Source organism: Eucalyptus grandis, chromosome 3 (assembly GCF_016545825.1).
Source record: "Eucalyptus grandis isolate ANBG69807.140 chromosome 3, ASM1654582v1, whole genome shotgun sequence".
NCBI lineage: Eukaryota > Viridiplantae > Streptophyta > Magnoliopsida > Myrtales > Myrtaceae > Eucalyptus > Eucalyptus grandis.
The window spans coordinates 45741042-45762894 of record NC_052614.1 but is presented as its reverse complement, the minus strand read 5'-3'; the positions used below and the strand labels follow the sequence as shown (position 1 = coordinate 45762894).

The window sequence follows — 21853 nt, the reverse complement described above, 5'->3', positions numbered from 1 at the left end:
ACTTGATGACGACCGCCATGAGAACTGCAAAAGATTACGAGCTGCGAAGACAAAGTTAGACGAGAGAACTACGATATGGAGAAGACGAGTGCAATATCTTGATGGTAAATTATTCGTATTTAAAGGCGAAGGCTTTGAAGGAGAATCTATTATGAGATTTTTCAGAACGCAAAGTGGAGAAGTTGGTGATCTCTAGTTTCACTAGAATAAGGATTCATATAGATTGGAAAGATTGAATTTTATTGTCTATCTAGCTAAACAATTTCCACAAGATAAGTTTTAATATGTTCTTTTTGGGAAGAAAAACTGAGGAAATTGATAACACTCGGCACTTGATAATTGGTCAAAGTGATGACACGTGAGCTTTTCCTTTGTTTTTTTATGATACCTCAATTATTTTTTTCAAATACCAAATACATAAATTTGTTTTTCAATTTTATCTCTTGCCTTTCTCAACATTAGACTCTGGGTGTTTTAAATGCTACAACATCTTTCCAAAAGCAATTTCAAATATGGAAATATTTTATTTTGTCTTTCCATAAATATTTATGGAATTTTTTCATATCATGCCACTTTTATCGATAGATAATTTATTTTCATTATTTATCATTTCACGCAATCGTGACATACGATTTTTTCATCGTATGTATTGATGAGATCCGATGACCGAGGAACGCTATTATTTTCGGGAATGGTCTGGCTTTACTAGGATAGGTTCGGGCAAAGCAATGAAGACCAGTCAACGATAGGGTTAACGATGTCGTTGCACTAACTGGAAGTAGCAGGAAACCCTACCACCGCCTGGTGACGATCCTACTCCTCTGCTCATTCGCAATAATTGTTGGCTAACTTAATAGCACTATCATCACCCAAGGCCTTGAGAGATTGACATAGAGGTAGTGGCATAGGACAAAGGTGAATGTAATGTTCGCCATGAGAATTGCGCGAGTTATGAGATGTGAATACAAGGTCGATGAAAAAAGAGTAAATATCGATGGTCATTAGACTGAGCTATCGGTATATGATCAATTTGTATCTTTGAGAGCCATCACACAACACTTTGATAGTGTGTTTACATCACCAAGAAAAGTACTTACAGTTTACTAAAGATCAAATTCGAAATAATTAAGTTATTTTACCTTAGAGAAAAAGGTCACCTCTTCAATGTTATCATCGAATGTTATATTACTAATTTCTCTGTAATCAATCATTAATGACGATTTAATGAGACCTTATAATGACACCGTATGTGTTATTTTCTCACTTTGTAAGCTGGAAAACATGATAATTTAGCCAATCTTTTTGCTATTTTTTTTAAAGTATCAAAAGTACTAGAAAAATCAAAGTTTTGATAAAAGACGAAATGTCGTTTATCTACATAGTCACTTTGATTGTTAATGGTCCCGCGACATAGCGGCAGGTATGTTTCCTAGTAGAATAGCAAGCAGAAAATTGTGATAATAAATTCAAGAAACTAAAAAGAATAACCACCACATCATCCAAATTAATTCCAAATTCTTTTGTATCAAATTTCATAGGGAAAATTACTAAAAAAAATCTGAATCTATTATAATTGTGCTAATTCAATCTTATTTTTTTTTTTTTTTTACTATTGAAACCTAAATCTTTTATAATTATGCCAATTCAGTCTATCCGATCAAATTTGATTGGTTGGTATTCACGTGGATACCAACTAGCACCAGCCGTTTGGCCAACATTGACGTTGATAATTTTTTAAAAATATCTTATTTACTAGATTTTTTTTTTCTTATTTTTTTTTCTCCCACCTTCCTCCTTTTCCTCTCGCCGGTCTCCGTTACCACCACCACCTGCGCAACCACTACCACTGCTACCAGAACGACCACCCCACCCCCACCCCCACCGCCACGCACACCTCCACCGCCACTCAGTTTCTTCACCGGCATGCCAATCTTTCTTGCTTGGAAAGAGGAGGAGACATCGTCGACGGTTGCTGCTGCCGCTGTTGGCTGATGTTCTTATCCATGGACTCGGCAATCTCGCGAGCCAAGCTCTTGAAAGATCAGACAACAACATGAGAATCACGCAGGAAGGGGCGAGTTCGAATTTGATCTCCATCATGGAGTTGCGAAAATCTCTGGGTCGCAAAGAAATAGTCGAAGCAAACTCTTGGAGACAAGACTGGTTTTACGACTTCATCTTCTTTGTATCGAGATAACAATTAATTCTAGCGAAAGAGAAGACAGGATGTAACGTGATGGCCCTAGTCACATAATTCATGTTTCCGCAAGTCGGGCTCTTCATAGATTGAAACATCAGCAGACGAATGACAGCAGAAATGTTCGAGCATGAATGTAATCTCCACCATGGAATCGCCGACGCTGCGAGTTATGGAGGAAACTTTGGTTTGAGACGAAGAGGGGATCACGTGGACAGTGAAATTAGATGTACAAAGAATGCAATTGAGGAGGTCAAGGTTGTTCTGGCGCAAAGTAGACTTGATCAAAGAACGGATTACACTCATCAATCTTTCTTTTTTTCCAAGGTTGTCCCCAAGAGAATCAATTTCGGCTCGCGTTAAGACTTGATGTGCGTGAGATAGGAGAATTGCTTTACGAGAGATTAGTCAGGACTCAAAAAGTCCTATCATGTCATACATGATTTCAGTAATTTTCCCACCCTCATCCTATAGTCGCATAAATTACTCTGTCTCCCTCCCTTCGGATTTTTTTTCCTATTTATATCCTTTTGGCTAAGTAATAGGGGTTCAATCCTCAATTTACGTGGCAAAATTTTATTGTTCGGTAAAGAAAAACAGATTTTTTCCATGGGGGTAATTTTTAATTAAGTGTTGATAAGTGTCAAGTAGGAGAAAAATTGGTAAAATCTAAATACAGTAAAATGAGTTGGTTTACTTAAAAAGATGTCAAGTAAATCATGTAAAAGTGGTAACCCAATAGGAAAGTTCGTACATTTAAAAAGAAAACAAATAATCATTGGCCTTGGAACCCAACACTAGTTGGTAATTTAATCGGAAAAAAGTTAGTAAGTCACTCAAATAAGGATTAATAATCTTGACTTGTTGGTAAGAAAGGTAAACAAAAGTTTGAGAAAGATAAAAATAGTTATATTTTATATGAGATGAGAGAAGTTGGTAACTTAACGCCATCAATAGACATCGCTTAGTAAGATAGTAATTTAATCAAAGAGTAATTACTCCAATCGAGTTTTGTAATTTCTTAAAAGAGTTGGGAAATGGTTACTAGTAAGGTAAATAAAAATGGTAACTTAATAGAAATATTGACACGTCAGTCATCAACTTAGACGATAGCTGGTGAACTACACTTAGTCCTTTGATAGGAGAAAAATTGATAATTCACACGTAAGAATCAATAAATATGAGGCGTTAAGAAAAAAAATACTAACTCAAATTTGATGACCCAGATGATCTAATCGAATTGGTAATACACTCATATAAAGATTGGTAAATGCTTATTAAGAATCGATAATTTAAAGTAGATGATAAGAGATAAGTTGATAATTTCATAAAAGCATTGCTAATTATCCACAAATCGTTTTTTTTTTTTTTTTTTTTTTTACATTATAAAACTGTTTATTGGAAACCTACCACCAAGATAAAAATATAAAATATAAAATGGTAGAATCATCCACCTAAAATCGGCCTTCACGAGCCTCATGAAATCCACCATCAAAATAGAACAAACTAGTAAGGGACGAAATAATACATTCCGAGCACCGGATTGATCATCTTCGATTTTCTTTTGCGATAGTCCTAAACAATAAAATATATATATACCCAATCCATGCAAGAATTATTACTGACCGCTAAAAATATCATGAGCATTTATCACAGAAATCTACTCGCAAGAAAACGCAAAACAGGACTGCAGGGGAAACCAAATAATTAAGAATCCGAAATTTATTTCAGGATTTACAAGAAAAATAAATACGACACAACGACCAACCATAACTTGTTCTTTCTTAAGGGTTCTATTCAATCTAGGATTCTAGACAACCAACCAAGGAAAAGAGAGGAACAAACAACCGAACTGAGCAACGGGTGAGACCTGATGGCCGAGGACGTTGTATTTCCGGCGGTATTTTCAGGCGTTGGGATCGGCATTATGATCGCAGGGTTTGGCTTCATGCCAGGGACAGGCTCGGGCTCGGGTTCAGGCTCGGGCAGGGGTAGGGGCTCAGGTTCGGGTTCGGGCTCGGGCAGGGGTAGGGGCTCGGGTTCGGGCTCGGGCAGGAACTCTTGTTCGGGCTCGATTGTGACTCTGCCCAACCTTGTCATGTTGAAGCCGGTCCTATCTTCTTCAATGATTCTCTTGTCTAGCCGAGCAACAGTCAATTCGGGCCAATCTTCTGTGCCTTGGTAGTTCGAGACCTCTAGGGGTCGGCATGGCGGCTGCAGCAGCACGAGGACCACGAGGGAGAGGACAAGCGAGAACTTGATGACGATCGCCATGGGAACCGCAAAAGTATACGAGCTGCAAAGACAAAGCTAGATGAGAACTATAGAGTGGAGAAGAAGAGTGCAAAGTCTTAATGCTGAATTATTCATATTTAAAAGCAAAGACTTTGAAGGAGAATCTGTTCTGAGATTTTTCCGAACGCAGAGTGGAGAAGCTGGCGATCTCTAGTTTCACTAGAATATGGATTATCGTCTAGATTGGACAGATTGAATTTCAGTGTCTATCCAGCTAAACAATTTCCACAAGATAAATTTTATGAGAATATATTCTTTTTGGGAGAAAAACGAGGAAATTGATAACCCTCGGCAATTGATGATTGATCAAAGTGATAACATGTGAACTCCTCCTATTTTTATGATATCTCAATTATTATTTTTTTGAAATACCAAATGCGTATTTTTTTTTTTTTTATACCTGGCATTTTTCAATATTACATTCTAGATGTTTTGGATACTAAAACATCTTTCCAAAAGCAATTTCAAATCTGGAGATATTTTATTGTCTTTCCATAAATATTTATGCAATTTTTTTTTTTTTTATTTTATCCCTGACCGGAAGGAGCACAAAACCCGGTCGCCGCCCAATGATAATCCTACTCCTCCTCTCATTTGTGGGAGTTGTTGGCTAACTTAATAGCACTATCGCAACCTAAGGCAATGAGATATTGACATAGAGGTGGCGGCATTGCAAAGGGCAAATGTAATCTCCACCATGACAATTGTGCGAATTATGAGTTGCGAATACAAGATCGATGGAAAAAGTAAATGTTGATGGTCGTTAGACTGAGTTATTGTTAAATGCTCAATTTGTATCCTTGAGAGCCCTAACACAATGCTTTGATGCTGTATCTACATCAACAAGAAAATAATTGTCTCTAATTAACATTTAGTTTAAACCAATGGAGAAGATAAGCACTTATAGTTTACTTATAATCAAATTCGAAATAATTAAATTATCATACCTTAGAGAAAAAGGTCGCCACTTCAATGTTATCATTGAATGTTATAATACAGATTTTTTTTTTTTTTTTATAATCGATCATTGATCATGATTTAATGAGAACTTTATTGATTTCACGTATGTTATTTACTTATTTTATTTGCCAAAACAAATGATAATTTAGCCAACATTCTTGTTGTTTAAAAAATATTTATCAAAAGTACTTTAAAAATCAAAGTTATGAGTAAAAGATGAAACCTCGTTATCCATACAGTGGCTTTGATTGTTTGGGGTCCCACAACAGAGGACGGGAACGTTTCCTAGTATAATAGCAAGCACAAGCCATGTGTGGACTCAAAATTGTGATAATAAATTCAAGAAACTAAAAAGAACAACAAAAGCGTCAGAATCAAATTAATCCAAATTCTCTGATACCGAATTTCATTAAAAAATACTCTCCGAAATAAAAGGAATTCTATAACTGCATCTAGATGAAAAAACAAACAATATTATTTTAAAAATATTAAAGAGAATCCTTTTGGTTGGTACACAAATAAAATCAGTGAATCCAACTGCAGGACCGTATACTCTTACCAAGTGTCTGCTTAAGAGCTGTTGTCGAACTTACTCTAAACGACGCCATTCGCTTTTGTAAGGCGATACACACAGATAAATTTTTGTACTCATATCATCGTTAGGGTGAGAAAATTTTCAACTACTTGCAATCATATGATCCACTTGTGTACTTAAAGGTAATTGTGCAATCGAATTTCTACACATCTTAACTTTCAAGTAATAAATATGTAATTTATTTTGTAATTGGTGATAATGGATCCAATTTGAAATGGGCGCGATAAGCCCCTCCCTCCTCTTCGAGGTGTACAAAACATTTATGTATCTATCTTATTTATTTTTCTTGTGCAACATTTATGGTCCAACAACCATATGGCTTAGAAACATCGGGAAAAATGCCAAAAAAGTCCTAAACCTTTTGTCTTTGTGTCGGTTTAGTCCTAAACATTTTTTGATGTCGATTTAGTCTTAAACACTTTTACGTTATGCCAATTCAGTGCTTTCCAGCCAAAAGAACTCTATCACCATATGTAGTCTGGTAAGTAGTAAACCAGTTCTTATGAGGCGTTATGTGATAAGAACACCTCGAATCTAGCATCCATTCGTCTCATGATGAAGTAGCAGTCACACATAAGACATCTTCTACATCACTAGTGCTTCCCTCAACAACGTTTGCTACACTGCTTGTGGCATTTTGCTTATAAACTTTATTTCTCCGATTTGGACAATCTCTCATGATGTGCCCCTCCTCGTGACACTCAAAGCACTTCACGTGTCCCTTGGACTTTCTATGGCGTGATTTTGATATGCTTTTACCTCTACTACTACTAGGCTCTCGATGTTGTTCTCTACCCCGAATAGTTAGTACTTGCGCTGCTTCTTTCGTCAGACTGTCATCTCACAACTTTCTCTACCACTCCTTAGAGAATAAGGTGGACTTTACCTCTTTTGAGGTAATCATAGTACGCCTTTGCAATAGTGAATCAGTAAAGTGCTCCCATGATTCTGGTAAAGAGGCTAACAACATCATGCCCTATTCTTCATCATCCAATATCTTATCGACATTCTTCAGATCCAACATGAGTTTATTAAATTCATCTAGGTGGGTTCCGATAGACATACATTCAGTATAAATAAATTGAAACATCTTCTTCAACATGTACATGCGATTGTTCAAACTTTTCTTCACATAGAGTGCTTGAAATTTTGCCCATAACGCTGCGTCATCCTTTTCCTCAGCAACCTCTATTAAGATCTCATTCGCCAAATTTAACAGGATTATACTCTTTGCTTTTTCAATCAGCTCTGCCCTCTCATAGGCTTTCATTATAATTGGCAACTCATCTTCACCATCCAATGCCTTGATCAAATCTCGTGTTGTTAATAAAGCTCACATCTTTATGCTCCATAACACAAAGTTGTTGCTCCCATCAAATTTCTCAATTTTAGATTTTCTCTCAGACATAATTGCAATAATAGAATTTACAGATAATAATCAGACAAGCAAAAGCCTCAAATCACAATCAAGAAATCCAACCTGGCTCTGATATTAATTGTTGGGATATAATAATACACGGAAATGACAGGATCTTGCAATTTACATTAATGCGAAATCGCCAGAAAAATAAACGAGAAAAATAAGGACACCAAAATTTTACGTGGTTCGGTCCGAGTATCGGTATCTACATCCACGGGGAGAGCCAGCAGCAAATAATCTACTAAAATCAGAGAATTAGAGTTTACAATCGCTCAATTGCTCAAGTGTTTCCCACACCTAAATTTAACCCAAAACCTAAGGTGAATTCACTTGGGAATAAACTCATGGCACAAAATTACCATGCGACAAAACTTTCTACGTACGGCTTTGCAAGGCTTCAAGATCTTGCAGTTCTTCTTCAAGCGGTGTGGACGCGCGGCTTCTCACGTACGTAGGCGGAGACTCCAGCAGCGTGGACGTACGGCTTGTTTTGCTTCGCGCGGCTTCTCCCTTCCAAAAGAAAATAAAACCCTTTTATACGTGTGCCTAGGTCAAAGTTTGACCTGGGCCCACCTCTTTCTCTTTCACGTGCAGGGAACTCCTTCGTAGAGAAGACTTCATCGGCTAAAAGGAAATCGTGGAATATTGTATGTTTGGGTCCCACCGTGGATAACAACTTCAAGCAAGAATTCCAAACAAGGAATTTGTATACGTGTGCCCATCCCTTTTTTTTTTTTAATTTTTTTATTTCTTCCTTTTTAAATCAGTCCGATGGATCCCTCATCCAATGAACCGCGTTTTGCAAACACTCAAAGCTCGAGACATAATTTAACAGGCAGCACTTATCACAAATCAGGATTGGGAGTAATGAAATTAGAGCATTCAATAATTTTTGAAAGTGGGGTTTCGCACGAATGCTGAACGGTATCGAGGAAAAATTCAATTCAATCAGTCTATTTAGCAAAAGAATTAAATGAGCATCCAATAACTTTGAAAAGAACTTGCTATTCGTTCCAGAAACATTTGATGAGAATCCCAGACTAGTACAGAGAAACTATAGATCCAACGCTACTGGAAATATCTCCTATTGCCACGCCATTTTGGTCCTTTTATTTTATTTTGACGTCTTGAAGAGACGTTATCTAATTCAGAACAATAGTAAGCCAATTGGAAAGAGAGAATAAAATGTAGCAGAATGCAGCAAAACATTGGACTTGACTTCGATAGTCGAGGATGTTGCTTCCATGTTTCTGACTCGAATGCGTATGCAAACCCTTCTTCAAGCGAACGACCGACTTTCCCGAGCAGAACGACGTATGCTAAACCAATGAAAAGAGAGGAACAAGCGATAGAACCGAGCGGCAGACTGAGATCCAATGGCCGAGGACGACATCGTTGCGACACTGTAAGAATTATCACCACCATGTCGAGCCATGAACGGCGCCAGAAAAACATAGGATCATCGATTCTGCTTCTCCTCTCTTACGCTGGACTTTTTGTCCAACGCTTTTTGCCCGCATAATTCGTGTAACTGAGAGCCAAGCTCTCGTGAGATTGGCACCGCAGCGGATGAACTGCAGATGAAAGAGTGAGCGCGAACTTGATCTCCACCACTGAGTTGCGAAAATCTCAGGGTCACGAAGAAATAGTCGAAGCAAACTCTTGGAGACAAGTAAGGTTTTACTACATCTTCATTGTATTGAGAGCGCAAGTAATTCTAGTAGAAGAGAAGACAGGATGATGCAACATGCAACGCAATGGCCCTAGCCCCATAATTCATGTTTCCGCAGGTCACGCCCTTTATAGATTAAAACATCAGCAGACAAGGTTGAGCATGAATGTAATCTCCACCACGGAATCGTTGAAGCTGCGAGTTATCGAGGAAACTTTCTTTCGATATGAACTTTTAAGAGGAAGATGAGTGTCGATCGTGTGGATAGTGACATTATATGTACGAAGAATGTCATTTTATTTTTGGGTCCGAAAAAGCCATACTTTCATTGCTAGGAAGATTTAAAGAAGATTGTCTAAAAGATAGTCAATTTGGAAAGAGAGTCATTTCAATGAGCCTTTGCCACCCAATCTGCTGCTTGATTTGCATTCCGAAAACAATGGGCTAGAAGTTGATAAATGATAATGAAACTTATTTAAATTAAAAAAAAAATAGTGACTTAAAGTCGATGACTGAGATGATCTTATATTCTAATCCATATAAGTTAATAATTTCGTAAAAGTATCAATATTTATCCATAAATTGTTTTTTTCTTTTTACATTTAAAAATTTCTATCAAAAACCAACCCCTATAGAAAAAAATCAAGAATGGTAGAACCATCCACCAAAAATCGGCCTTCACGAGCCTCATGAAATCAACCACCACAATACAAGAAACTGGTAAAGGACGAAATAATACAATCCGAGAACCGAATAACTTCTTGTTCAGATTCTTATTTGCTTTCCAATCACATAAATTGATCATCTTTAATTTTCTTTTGGGATAGGCCAAACCAAGAACTTCCAATATTTTCTTATATATATAGGGAAAAAAAATATCACAAGTATCATAACTTTCATATGACCCCACATGAATGTGATAATTCAAATTTATGTATAGAGCTCACTATACCACATGAATGTTCTTTTTTAGAAGTTATGAAACTCCCTTGGTCAAAGAAAAAAAAAGTTATGGCATTCAAGAAACACAAAACAAGACTACATGAAAATAAAGGGAACCAAATAACCAAGAATCCAAATTAATTCAGAAGTTATAAGAAAAATAAATTGTGACACTATAACCAACCCTAACTTGTTCTTTCCTGTGGATTCTATTCAATCTAGGATTCTACATCCCTCCACCTCAGGCGAAGAGGATACGAACGAACCGAGCGATTGCTAAGGCCTGATGGCAGCGGAAGCCGTCCTTCACACAAGGGACAGGTCCGGGTCTGGGATTGGGGTTCGGTGATGGGTTCCGGTTCCGACTCCGGTTTGGTGATAGGGATGGGTTTGGGTTCGGTGACGGGTCCGCCTAACCTCCTCATGTTGAAGCCGGTCCTATCTTCTTCTATGATTCTCTGGTGTCGTCGGGCGGCCATGGTCAATTCGGGCCAATCTTCCGCGCCTTGGTAGTTCGGGGCCTCCAAGGGTTGGCACGGCAGCAGCAGCAGGAGGACTGCGAGGGAGAGGAACGCGAACTTGATGACGACCGCCATGAGAACTGCAAAAGATTACGAGCTGCGAAGACAAAGTTAGACGAGAGAACTACGATATGGAGAAGACGAGTGCAATATCTTGATGGTAAATTATTCGTATTTAAAGGCGAAGGCTTTGAAGGAGAATCAATTATGAGATTTTTCCGAACGCAAAGTGGAGAAGTTGGTGATCTCTAGTTTCACTAGAATAAGGATTCATATAGATTGGAAAGATTGAATTTTAGTGTCTATCTAGCTAAACAATTTCCACAAGATAAGTTTTAATATGTTCTTTTTGGGAAGAAAAACTGAGGAAATCGATAACACTAGGCACTTGATAATTGGTCAAACTGATGACACATGAGCTTTTCCATTTTTTTTATTTTTTATGATACCTCAATTATTTTTTTCAAATACCAAATACGTAAATTTGTTTTTCAATTTTATCCCTCGCCTTTCTCAACATTACACTCTGGGTGTTTTAAATGCTACAACATCTTTCCAAAAGCAATTTCAAATCTGGAAATATTTTATTTTGTCTTTCCATAAATATTTATGTAATTTTTTTTCATATTGTGCCACTTTTATCGATAGATTATTTATTTTCATTATTTATCGGTTCACGCAATCGTGGCATGCGATTTTTTCATCATATGTATAGATGAGATCCGATGACCGAGGAACGCTATTATTTTCGGGCATGGTCTGGCTTTACTAGGATAGGTTCGGGCAAAGCATGAAGACCAGTCAACGATAGGGTTAACGATGTCGTCGCACTAACTGGAAGTAGCAGGAACCCTACCATCGCCTGGTAACGATCCTACTCCTCTGCTCATTCGCGATAATTGTTGGCTAACTTAATAGCACTATCATCACCCAAGGCCTTGAGAGATTGACATAGAGGTAGCGGCATAGGACAAGGGCGAATGTAATGTCCGCCATGAGAATTGCACAAGTTATGAGATGCGAATACAAGGTCGATGAAAAAAGAGTAAATATCGATGGTCGTTAGACTGAGTGTTGACACCTAAATTTTGGCTACCCATTTAGTCATTTATTGCATTAAGAAATTAGGGTTTAATTTTATCAATATATATATATTGATTGCATAGCATATAGATTTATGTGCATTTTATTTTAATTTGCATTTTATCTATTGGACCGGTGGTGGATGAGTTCAAATTAGATGGATCAGGCCCACGAAGCGAGGAGGTTGGCCCAAGCCCGCGTTTTATAATAATTAAAAATTATCTCATGGGAATATAATATTTTAAAATTTTTCCGAGATATGAATCTTTTTTAGATAGGGTAGATGGTTAAAAAATATTGCGATTTGGCCTTGAAAGATTTGGATTTAGAAAAAATCTCATCTTAATCTTGAATCCTTATCGGTATGGGATGAATTTTATGAAAAATATTGATATATTGCGATTTATCTTTGCGAGATTTGGATTTCGAGAAAATATTTATCATAATCTTAAATTTTTATCAATAGTGATCGGTTGGTGAAAATGTATCGCGGATGTAGATTTGAAGGGAAATCGGAAGCTTATCTCTTACCTCCTATAAAAGCAACCGTGTACGAGGACGTAGAGGGGGCTTCTCTCGAGCTCTAGTTCGAAAAAGAACACACAAAAGAAAAAAAAGTTCTTTCGTGCGGTGGCTCTTCATTCGTGCCTTTGAAAAGTCAACACAAAAAGTGAGGTTTAACAATCCATTAGCCAAACCTTAGGTGGTTCACACCCTGAAAAAATTGGGTTGCGACACTGAGCTATCGGTATATGATCAATTTGTATCTTTGAGAGCCATCACACAATACTTTGATAGTGTGTTTACATCACCAAGAAACTTACAGTTTACTAAAGATCAAATTCGAAATAATTAAGTTATTTTACCTTAGAGAAAAAGGTCGCCACTTCAATGTTATCATCGAATGTTATATTACTGATTTCTCTGTAATCGATCATTTATGAAGATTTAATGAGAACTTATAATGACACCGTATATGTTACTTATAATGAAAACATGATAATTTCGACAATATTTTTGCTATTTTTTTTAAAAGTATCAAAAGTACTAGAAAAATCAAAGTTTTGATAAAAAGATGAAATGTCGTTTATGTAAATAGTCATTTTGATTGTTAATGGTCCCGCGACATAGCGCAGGTATGTTTCCTAGTATAATAGCAAGCATAAAATTGTGATAATAAATTCAAGAAACTAAAAAGAATAACCAGAGCATCCAAATTAATTCCAAATTCTTTTGTATCAAAATTAATAGGGAAAATTTCTATAAAAAAAAAAAAAATATGAATCTATTATAATTGTGCTAATTCAATCTTAATTTTTTTTTTTTTTGGACCATTGAATCTTAAATCTTTTATAATTATGGCAATTCAGTCCATCCGATCAAATTTGATTGGTCGGCATTTACGTGGATACCAACCGGCACCAACCGTTTGGCCGACATTGAAGTTGACAATTTTTTAAAAATATCTTATTTTACTAGATTTTTTTATTTCTTTTATTTTTCCATTTTTCTCCCACCTTCCTCCTATTTCCTCTCGCCAGTCGCCGTTACCACCACCACCTGCGCAACCACTACCACTGCTACCAGAACGACCACCCCACCCCCACCGCCACGCACACCTCCACCGCCACTCAGCTTCTTCACCGGCATCCCAATCTTTCTTGCTTGGAAAGAGGAGGACGCATCGTCGACGGTTCCTGCTGCCGCTGTTGGCTGATGTTCTTATCCATGGACTCGGCAATCTCGCGAGCCAAGCTCTTGAAAGATCAGACAACAACATGAGAATCACGCAGGAAAGGGCGAGTTCGAATTTGATCTCCATCATGGAGTTGCGAAAATCTCTGGGTCACAAAGAAATAGTCGAAGCAAACTCCTGGAGACAAGACTGGTTTTACCACTTCATCTTCTTTGTATCGAGATAACAATTAATTCTAGCGAAAGAGAAGACAGGATGTAACGTGATGGCCCTAGTCACATAATTCATGTTTCCGCAAGTCGGGCTCTTCATAGATTGAAACATCAGCAGACGAATGACAGCAGAAATGTTCGATCATGAATGTAATCTCCACCATGGAATCGCCGACCCTGCGACTTATGGAGGAAACTTTGTTTTGAGACGAAGAGGGGATCACGTGGACAGTGAAATTAGATGTACAAAGAATGCAATTGAGGAGGTCAAGGTTATTCTAGCGCAAAGTAGACTTGATCAAAGAACGGATTACGCTCATCAATCTTTCTTTTTCTCCAAGGTTGTCCCCAAGAGAATCAGTTTCAGCTCATGTTAAGACTTTGTTAATTTATGACTTGAATTCAGCTCTTGTTAAGATTTTGTTAAATTATGACTCGAGTTTGAGATTCGTTGGACTCGTTGAAGATTTACAAAATAGGAAGTAACGGAATAAAAGAAAAAAAAGGAGAACAACAGAAGCCTGCATAAGCACCGAAGGAAGTGATCTTCGTGGGGCCCACTTTTGGGCACACATGAAAAGACAGAAGCTTCGAAGGAAGCAACGTCCAAGAAAGGAATCAACTGGTGTGGGGCCCAGAGTCAAACTTTGACTCTGGGCACATTAATATAAGAAAGAATACGAGTTTCCTCCCTGGGCGTGTGCGTGTATCGATCCCCCACGTAGAAAACCCTACGAAGCCTCACATGTATAAAAACAGAAGTGTTTTACGCAGGGTTTTTCTTCTTTTTGGTGTATGTTGCTGCTGCACCGTACGAGAGAAAAGGAGGAGCAGCATGTCTTCAAGCTGAAGCGCAATCAAGAAAATGAGTTCTTCTTCGGTGTTTGTTTTGAGTTTGTATGATAATTTTATGCCGTGAGTTGGGTTTAGGGTTCAATTGGGGCTTGGGAAACACCGAGAGAGTGTTTGAGTAACTTGAGTGTGTAATCTCTTTGTATCGCTTGATCTATAGTGAAATTCGCTGTTACTTTTCCGTGGATGTACGTCTTTACGACTGAATCACGTAAATTTAGTGTCCGATTTATTTTATTATTCCGTCTATATTTTGTTTGATCGCTCACCCTATCGCATCAGACTTGATGTGCGTGAGATAGGAGAATTGCTTTACGAGAGATTAGTCGGGACTCGAAATGTCCTATCATGTCGTACATGATTTCAGTCATTTTCCCACCTGCATCCTATATTCGCATAAATTACTTCGTCTCCCTCCCTTCAGATTTTTTTTCCTATTTATATTCTTTTGGCTAAGTAATAGGGGTTCAATCCTCACTTTACTAGGCAAAATTTTATTGTTCTGTAAAGAAAAATAGATTTTTTCCATGGGGGTAATTTTTAATCAAGTGTTGATAAGTGTCAAGTAGGAGAAAATTGGTAAAATCTAAATACATAATGAGTTGGTTTACTTAAAAAGATGTCAAGTAAATCATTTAAAATTGATAACCCAATAGGAAAGTTCGTACATTTAAAAAGAAAACAAATAATTATTGGCCTTGGAACCCAACACTAGTGGGTAATTTAATCGGAATAAAGTTAGTAAATCACTCAAATAAGGATTAATCTCAACTTGCTAGTAAGAAAGGTAAACAAAAGTTTGTGAAAGATAAAAATAATTATATTTTATATGAGATGAGAGAAGTTGGTAACTTAATCACTTCAATAAACATCGCTTAGTAATATAGTAATTTAATCAAAAAGTAATTACTCCAATCAAGTTTTGTAATTTCTTAAAAGAGTTGGGAAATGGTTACTAGTAGGGGTGTGCATGGTCCAGGTGGACAATTCTTGACCTAAAACCGAGAACCGCCCGCTAAGGACCGGTTCCGAAAAATTAGAACCGGGATCCACCTATTTGTTGCATGGATCCACCCGGGAACCGGATCGCCCGTCCGATCCGATTCCCAGGTGGATTCATGGAACTGATCTTGATACGAAACAATTTTGGTTTTCAACATAGAATGATTACGTGACATCAAAGCAAGCCAAAGAAAGAAAAACCAAATTTAAGTACGTGGAACAAAGATTCATTTGTTGCAACTATAAATGCAACCAATGAAGGAATAGATGTACATAAGTTGATATAGAGGCGGAGAGAGTAGTAAGTGTTCAGGAAAAATGGGTCTCTCTTAATGCTATGAACTGGACATATCCCTCATTAGGTTCAACAAAATATCACAAGTCGCACAGACAAATCAAAGAAGGTGAAATGAGGCACCATCCAAACACAGGAAAACAAAGGAAGTACAACTAAACAAGACTTTATTGAATACATCACCTTAATTATATTAATAAATAAACTAAACAACCAAAAAGCATAAGAATTCCCCAATATTCAACTTTGTATTCATCCTGCAGCAGAAACAATTGCCACAAAACAAAACTCCCAACAGATGCCACGAGGCTGGATTCAATACAGAATACTAGGGGAACACACTAGCATATGGTTATTTTGAGGCACCAAAAATGATCACATAACATCTATAGGAAGAGACATAGAGAAAGGCAGCCACAGAAATCGAAGAGTCAAAGACGAAGAGAAGTGAGATGAGACGGTGAGACCTAGGTTTGTTTTATTAATTTTTTTAATATTAAAAGGGAACCGGTTCGGTCCGAGTGGGCGGGCAGGCAAATCCACCCATAGAATTGGGAAATGGATTGGTTCCCAAAAATTGGAACTGGGAACCGGACCGGTTCCCTCAAGACCGTCGGTTCCGGGCGGTCCGGGCGGTTCCCGGGTATTTTGCATACCCCTAGTTACTAGTAAGGTCAATAAAAATGATAACTTAATAGAAATATTGACACGTTTGTCATCAACTTAGACGATAGCTGGTGAACTACAGTTAGTCCTTTGATAGGAGAAAAATTGATAATTCACACGTAAGAATCAATAAATATGAGGCGTTTAGTAGAAGGAGAGATAAAAGTTGATCAAAGATAACAAAACTTAATTAAATTAAGAAAAAGAATACTAACTCAAATTTGATGACCCAGATGGTCTAATCGAATTGGTAATACACTCATATAAAGATTGGTAAATGCATATTAAGAATCGATAATTTAAGGTAGATGATAAGAGATAAGTTGATAATTTCATAAAAGCATTGCTAATTATCCACAAATCGTTTTTTTTTTTTTACATTATAAAACTGTTTATTGGAAACCTACCACCAAGATAAAAATATAAAATATAAAATGGTAGAATCATCCACCTAAAATCGGCCTTCACGAGCCTCATGAAATCAACCATCAAAATAGAACAAACTAGTAAAGGACGAAATAATACAATCCGAGCACCGGATTGATCATCTTCGATTTTCTTTTGCGATAGTCCTAAACAAGAATATATATATATATATATACCCAATCCATGCAAGAATTATTACTGACCGCTAAAAATATCATGAGCATTTATCACGGAAATCTACTCGCAAGAAAACGCAAAACAGGACTGCAGGGGAAACCAAATAATTAAGAATCCGAAATTTATTTCAGGATTTACAAGAAAAAAATATACGACACAACGACCAACCATAACTTGTTCTTTCTTAAGGGTTCTATCCAATCTAGGATTATAGACAACCAACCAAGGAAAAGAGAGGAACAAACAACCGAACTGAGCAACGTGTCAGACCTGATGGCCGAGGACGTTGTATTTCCGGCGGTATTTTCGGGCGTTGGGATCGGCATTATGATCGCAGGGTTTGGCTTCATGCCAGGGACAGGCTCGGGCTCGGGTTCAGGCTCGGGCAGGGGTAGGGGCTCGGGTTCGGGTTCGGGCTCGGGCAGGGGTAGGGGCTCGGGTTCGGGCTCGGGCAGGAACTCTTGTTCGGGCTCGATTGTGACTCTGCCCAACCTTGTCATGTTGAAGCCGGTCCTATCTTCTTCAATGATTCTCTTGTCTAGCCGGGCAACAGTCAATTCGGGCCAATCTTCTGTGCCTTGGTAGTTCGAGACCTCTAGGGGTCGGCATGGTGGCGGCAGCAGCACGAGGACCACGAGGGAGAGGACAAGCGAGAACTTGATGACGATCGCCATGGGAACCGCAAAAGTATACGAGCTGCAAAGACAAAGCTAGATGAGAACTATAGAGTGGAGAAGAAGAGTGCAAAGTCTTAATGCTGAATTATTCATATTTAAAAGCAAAGACTTTGAAGGAGAATCTGTTCTGAGATTTTTCCGAACGCAGAGTGGAGAAGCTGGCGATCTCTAGTTTCACTAGAATATGGATTATCGTCTAGATTGGACAGATTGAATTTCAGTGTCTATCCAGCTAAACAATTTCCACAAGATAAATTTTATGAGAATATATTCTTTTTGGGAGAAAAAACGAGGAAATTGATAACCCTCGGCAATTGATGATTGATCAAAGTGATAACATGTGAACTCCTCCTATTTTTATGATATCTCAATTATTATTTTTTGAAATACCAAATGCGTATTTTTTTTTTTTTTTTTTTATACCTGGCATTTTTCAATATTACATTCTAGATGTTTTGGATACTAAAACATCTTTCCAAAAGCAATTTCAAATCTGGAGATATTTTATTGTCTTTCCATAAATATTTATGCAATTTTTTTTATTTTTTCTTTTATCCCTGACCGGAAGGAGCACAAAACCCGGTCGCCGCCCAATGATAATCCTACTCCTCCTCTCATTTGTGGGAGTTGTTGGCTAACTTAATAGCACTATCGCAACCTAAGGCAATGAGATATTGACATAGAGGTGGCGGCATTGCAAAGGGCAAATGTAATCTCCACCATGACAATTGTGCGAATTATGAGTTGCGAATACAAGATCGATGGAAAAAGTAAATGTTGATGGTCGTTAGACTGAGTTATTGTTAAATGCTCAATTTGTATCCTTGAGAGCCCTAACACAATGCTTTGATGCTGTATCTACATCAACAAGAAAATAATTGTCTCTAATTAACATTTAGTTTAAACCAATGGAGAAGATAAGCACTTATAGTTTACTTATAATCAAATTCGAAATAATTAAATTATCGTACCTTAGAGAAAAAGGTCACCACTTCGATGATATTATCGAATGTTATAATACTAATTTTTTTTATAATCGATCATTGATCATGATTTAATGAGAACTTTATTGATTTCACGTATGTTATTTACTTATTTTATTTGCCAAAACAAATGATAATTTAGCCAACATTCTTGTTGTTTAAAAAAATATTTATCAAAAGTACTTTAAAAATCAAAGTTATGAGTAAAAGATGAAACCTCGTTATCCATACAGTGGCTTTGATTGTTTGCGGTCCCACAACAGAGGACGGGAACGTTTCCTAGTATAATAGCAAGCACAAGCCATGTGTGGACTCAAAATTGTGATAATAAATTCAAGAAACTAAAAAGAACAACAAAAGCGTCAGAATCAAATTAATCCAAATTCTCTGATACCGAATTTCATTAAAAAAAAATACTCTCCGAAATAAAAGGAATTCTATAACTGCATCTAGATGAAAAAACAAACAATATTATTTTAAAAATATTAAAGAGAATCCTTTTGGTTGGTACACAAATAAATTCAGTGAATCCAACTGCAGGACCGTATACTCTTACCAAGTGGCTGCTTAAGAGCTGTTGTCGAACTTACTCTAAACGACGCCATTCGCTTTTGTAAGGCGATACACACAGATAAATTTTTGTACTCATATCATCGTTAGGGTGAGAAAATTTTCAACTACTTGCAATCATATGATCCACTTGTGTACTTAAAGATAATTATGCAATCGAATTTCTACACATCTTAACTTTCAAGTAATAAATATGTAATTTATTTTGTAATTGGTGATAATGGATCCAATTTGAAATGGGCGCGATAAGCCCCTCCCTCCTCTTCGAGGTGTACAAAACATTTATGTATCTATTTTATTTATTTTTCTTGTGCAACATTTATGGTCCAACAACCATATGGCTTAGAAACAACAGGAAAAATGCCAAAAAAATCATAAACCTTTTTTTTTGTGCCGGTTTAGTCTTAAACATTTTTTTTTGGTGTCGATTTAGTCTTAAATATTTTACGTTATGCCAATTCAGTCCTTTCCGGCCAATTTTGGCCAGATTTTGCTGACTAAACGTTGGTCGGCTAACGTGGCTTGATTGGCACAGATGTGGACAATTTTCAATAATATTTTAATATTTTTGATTTTTTTTTCTTCTCCTCTTCTTCCTCTAGCCAATCGCCGAACCTTGGCGATCAGCCAGAGGCGATAGCCGGTGAGGTCGAGGTCAACCTCATCGGCCACCTCGCCAGTGGCTACGAGGGCAACCTCGCCCACCCAGCGTGAGGCCGCCCTCGAGGCTTGGGCGGCAAGGCTCGCCCTCCCGGATCTGGCGAGGGTCGAGCCTCGCCCATGGCCGGCAAGGGCGAGCCCGCCAACTCGGCGCAAGGAGGCGGCCTCGAGCTGGCGGGGCTCACCCTCGCCGAGATGATGCTTCCACGAGAGTCGGATGTTGAAACCCCCACAGTAGCATCGTCTCCGCTGTCTTCACCTATCCTTCCTTGTCGCAACATCCACCGCCATTAGACAACCTCGCCTTCTCAACCCTTGCTAGATGGCGAGGGCGAGCCTCGTCGCCCTCATGGCCACTGGCGAGGTGGCCGGTGAGGTCAAGGTCGACCTCGCCGACCATCGCCTCTAGCCGGTCGGCGAGGTTTGACGACCGGTTGGAGGAAGAAAATGAGAAGAAAAAAAAAACAAATAAAAAAAAAGTTTAAAAATATTAAAATAATATTAAAAGTTGTCTACGTCAGCGCCGATCAAACCACATCAGCTTGTTAGTGTCTAGTCAATAAAATCTGGCCAAAATTGGCCGGAAAGGACTGAATTGGCACAATGTAAAAATGTTTAGAACTAAATTGGCACAAAAAAAAGTTTAAGACTAAATCGGCACAAAGACAAAAGATTTAGAACTTTTTTGGCACTTTTCCCGATTATTCCTTGTCTAAATCTTGGAAGCCGAACATGCTCCTCAAATGGTTATTAAATTATACGAATCAATATGTGGTATATAGCTATCCCGCACTATTTTGTCTCTATTCTAATTATGTGGAATAACTAATCTCTACCCAATTTTATTATGGACTACCACATACTCTTAGCTTTCATGTTTCTACGTGTACATTTGACATTTAAACCTATTATCATACTAGAAGCACCATCCAATATTTCTGTTTCAGCCATTGAATGTAGGGGAAAAAAGACCCGAACTAGCAAGCGCGAATTTGACTGAGAATCCAAGACAAGATCTTGACGAATGTTAATTGAAGTTGGAGTTCTTAGAATGAACTCTTGGTCTTTCACCCAAAATAACTGCAGGAGGATATTATTGTTGTGTATATGTGAAGTTAATGTATCAAGGGATTCCCGACAGTAGGAGTTTCTTTTGCAAACTTTTCTTCCATTTCCTCTCTTTTATTAGTTGAATTCTTTTTTCTATGTTGATACCATTGTCATTTTGTATTTTTTTTTTTATGAATGAGAAGCTTGTCTATTATTGTTGCGTACATTTTCGTTTTTTTAAACTAAAACTCAAATGTAATTAAAAAAAGAAAAAGAAAAGGAACCTGTTGGACCCTGGAACCTGTGACAGGATAGGTTTCTAACAGGTAGGTTCCAAGTTCCGAAAAAAAGAGGAACCTATACTCGATGGTAGGTTTCAGGTTTTAGGCGGAATTTGTAAGGAATCTGAAACCGCTCACTCCTAGGTCGTATGATAGTCTTCCAATCAATATTGCAGTCATCTTTTTTGAGTTACCTACTCTTAGACTTTTCGAGCTGCAGAAATTCATGACTTTCTTACCTGAGAGATACTCTGCAGAATTCCCATCTTGGTATTCTTCCGCAGAGTAAGCTGTGGAACAGAGCCGGACCAAAATACTGCTGACTGAGAGCTTCGAACTCCAGAATCGAATAACGACACAAAGTTAAAATGTCATTATCATTAAGTGAGATTCCAGCAAATGTCGATTTTTAATTGACAGATGATCTTAATCCATTAGGTGCATCAGTTATTTCTTGTTATTCTAACCAGTACTTATTTTTATTCGGACCATCTCTCGGTGCCGAGCATGGCTTCTCTGACCAATTTCCTTTTTGTGTAATTTGGATTACCTAAAATACGACAGATTAATCTTCTGAAATTATTGTTTTATCGATTTTACTGTATAAAAAAAAAAAAACTT

General features: G+C 37.6%; 1 protein-coding gene across 1 annotated transcript; it reads right to left on the bottom strand.

The window, feature by feature from the left end:
- Positions 1-1915: 1915 nt before the first annotated feature.
- Positions 1916-17685, bottom strand: LOC120291877 (E3 ubiquitin-protein ligase RNF12-B-like). Its single transcript, XM_039309649.1, has 3 exons — positions 17282-17685; positions 4046-4493; positions 1916-2032 (listed from the first exon to the last, which is right to left on the bottom strand). Exons 1-3 carry the CDS (start codon positions 17683-17685, stop codon positions 1916-1918), a joined length of 969 nt encoding a protein of 322 aa, XP_039165583.1.
- Positions 17686-21853: the final 4168 nt, after the last annotated feature.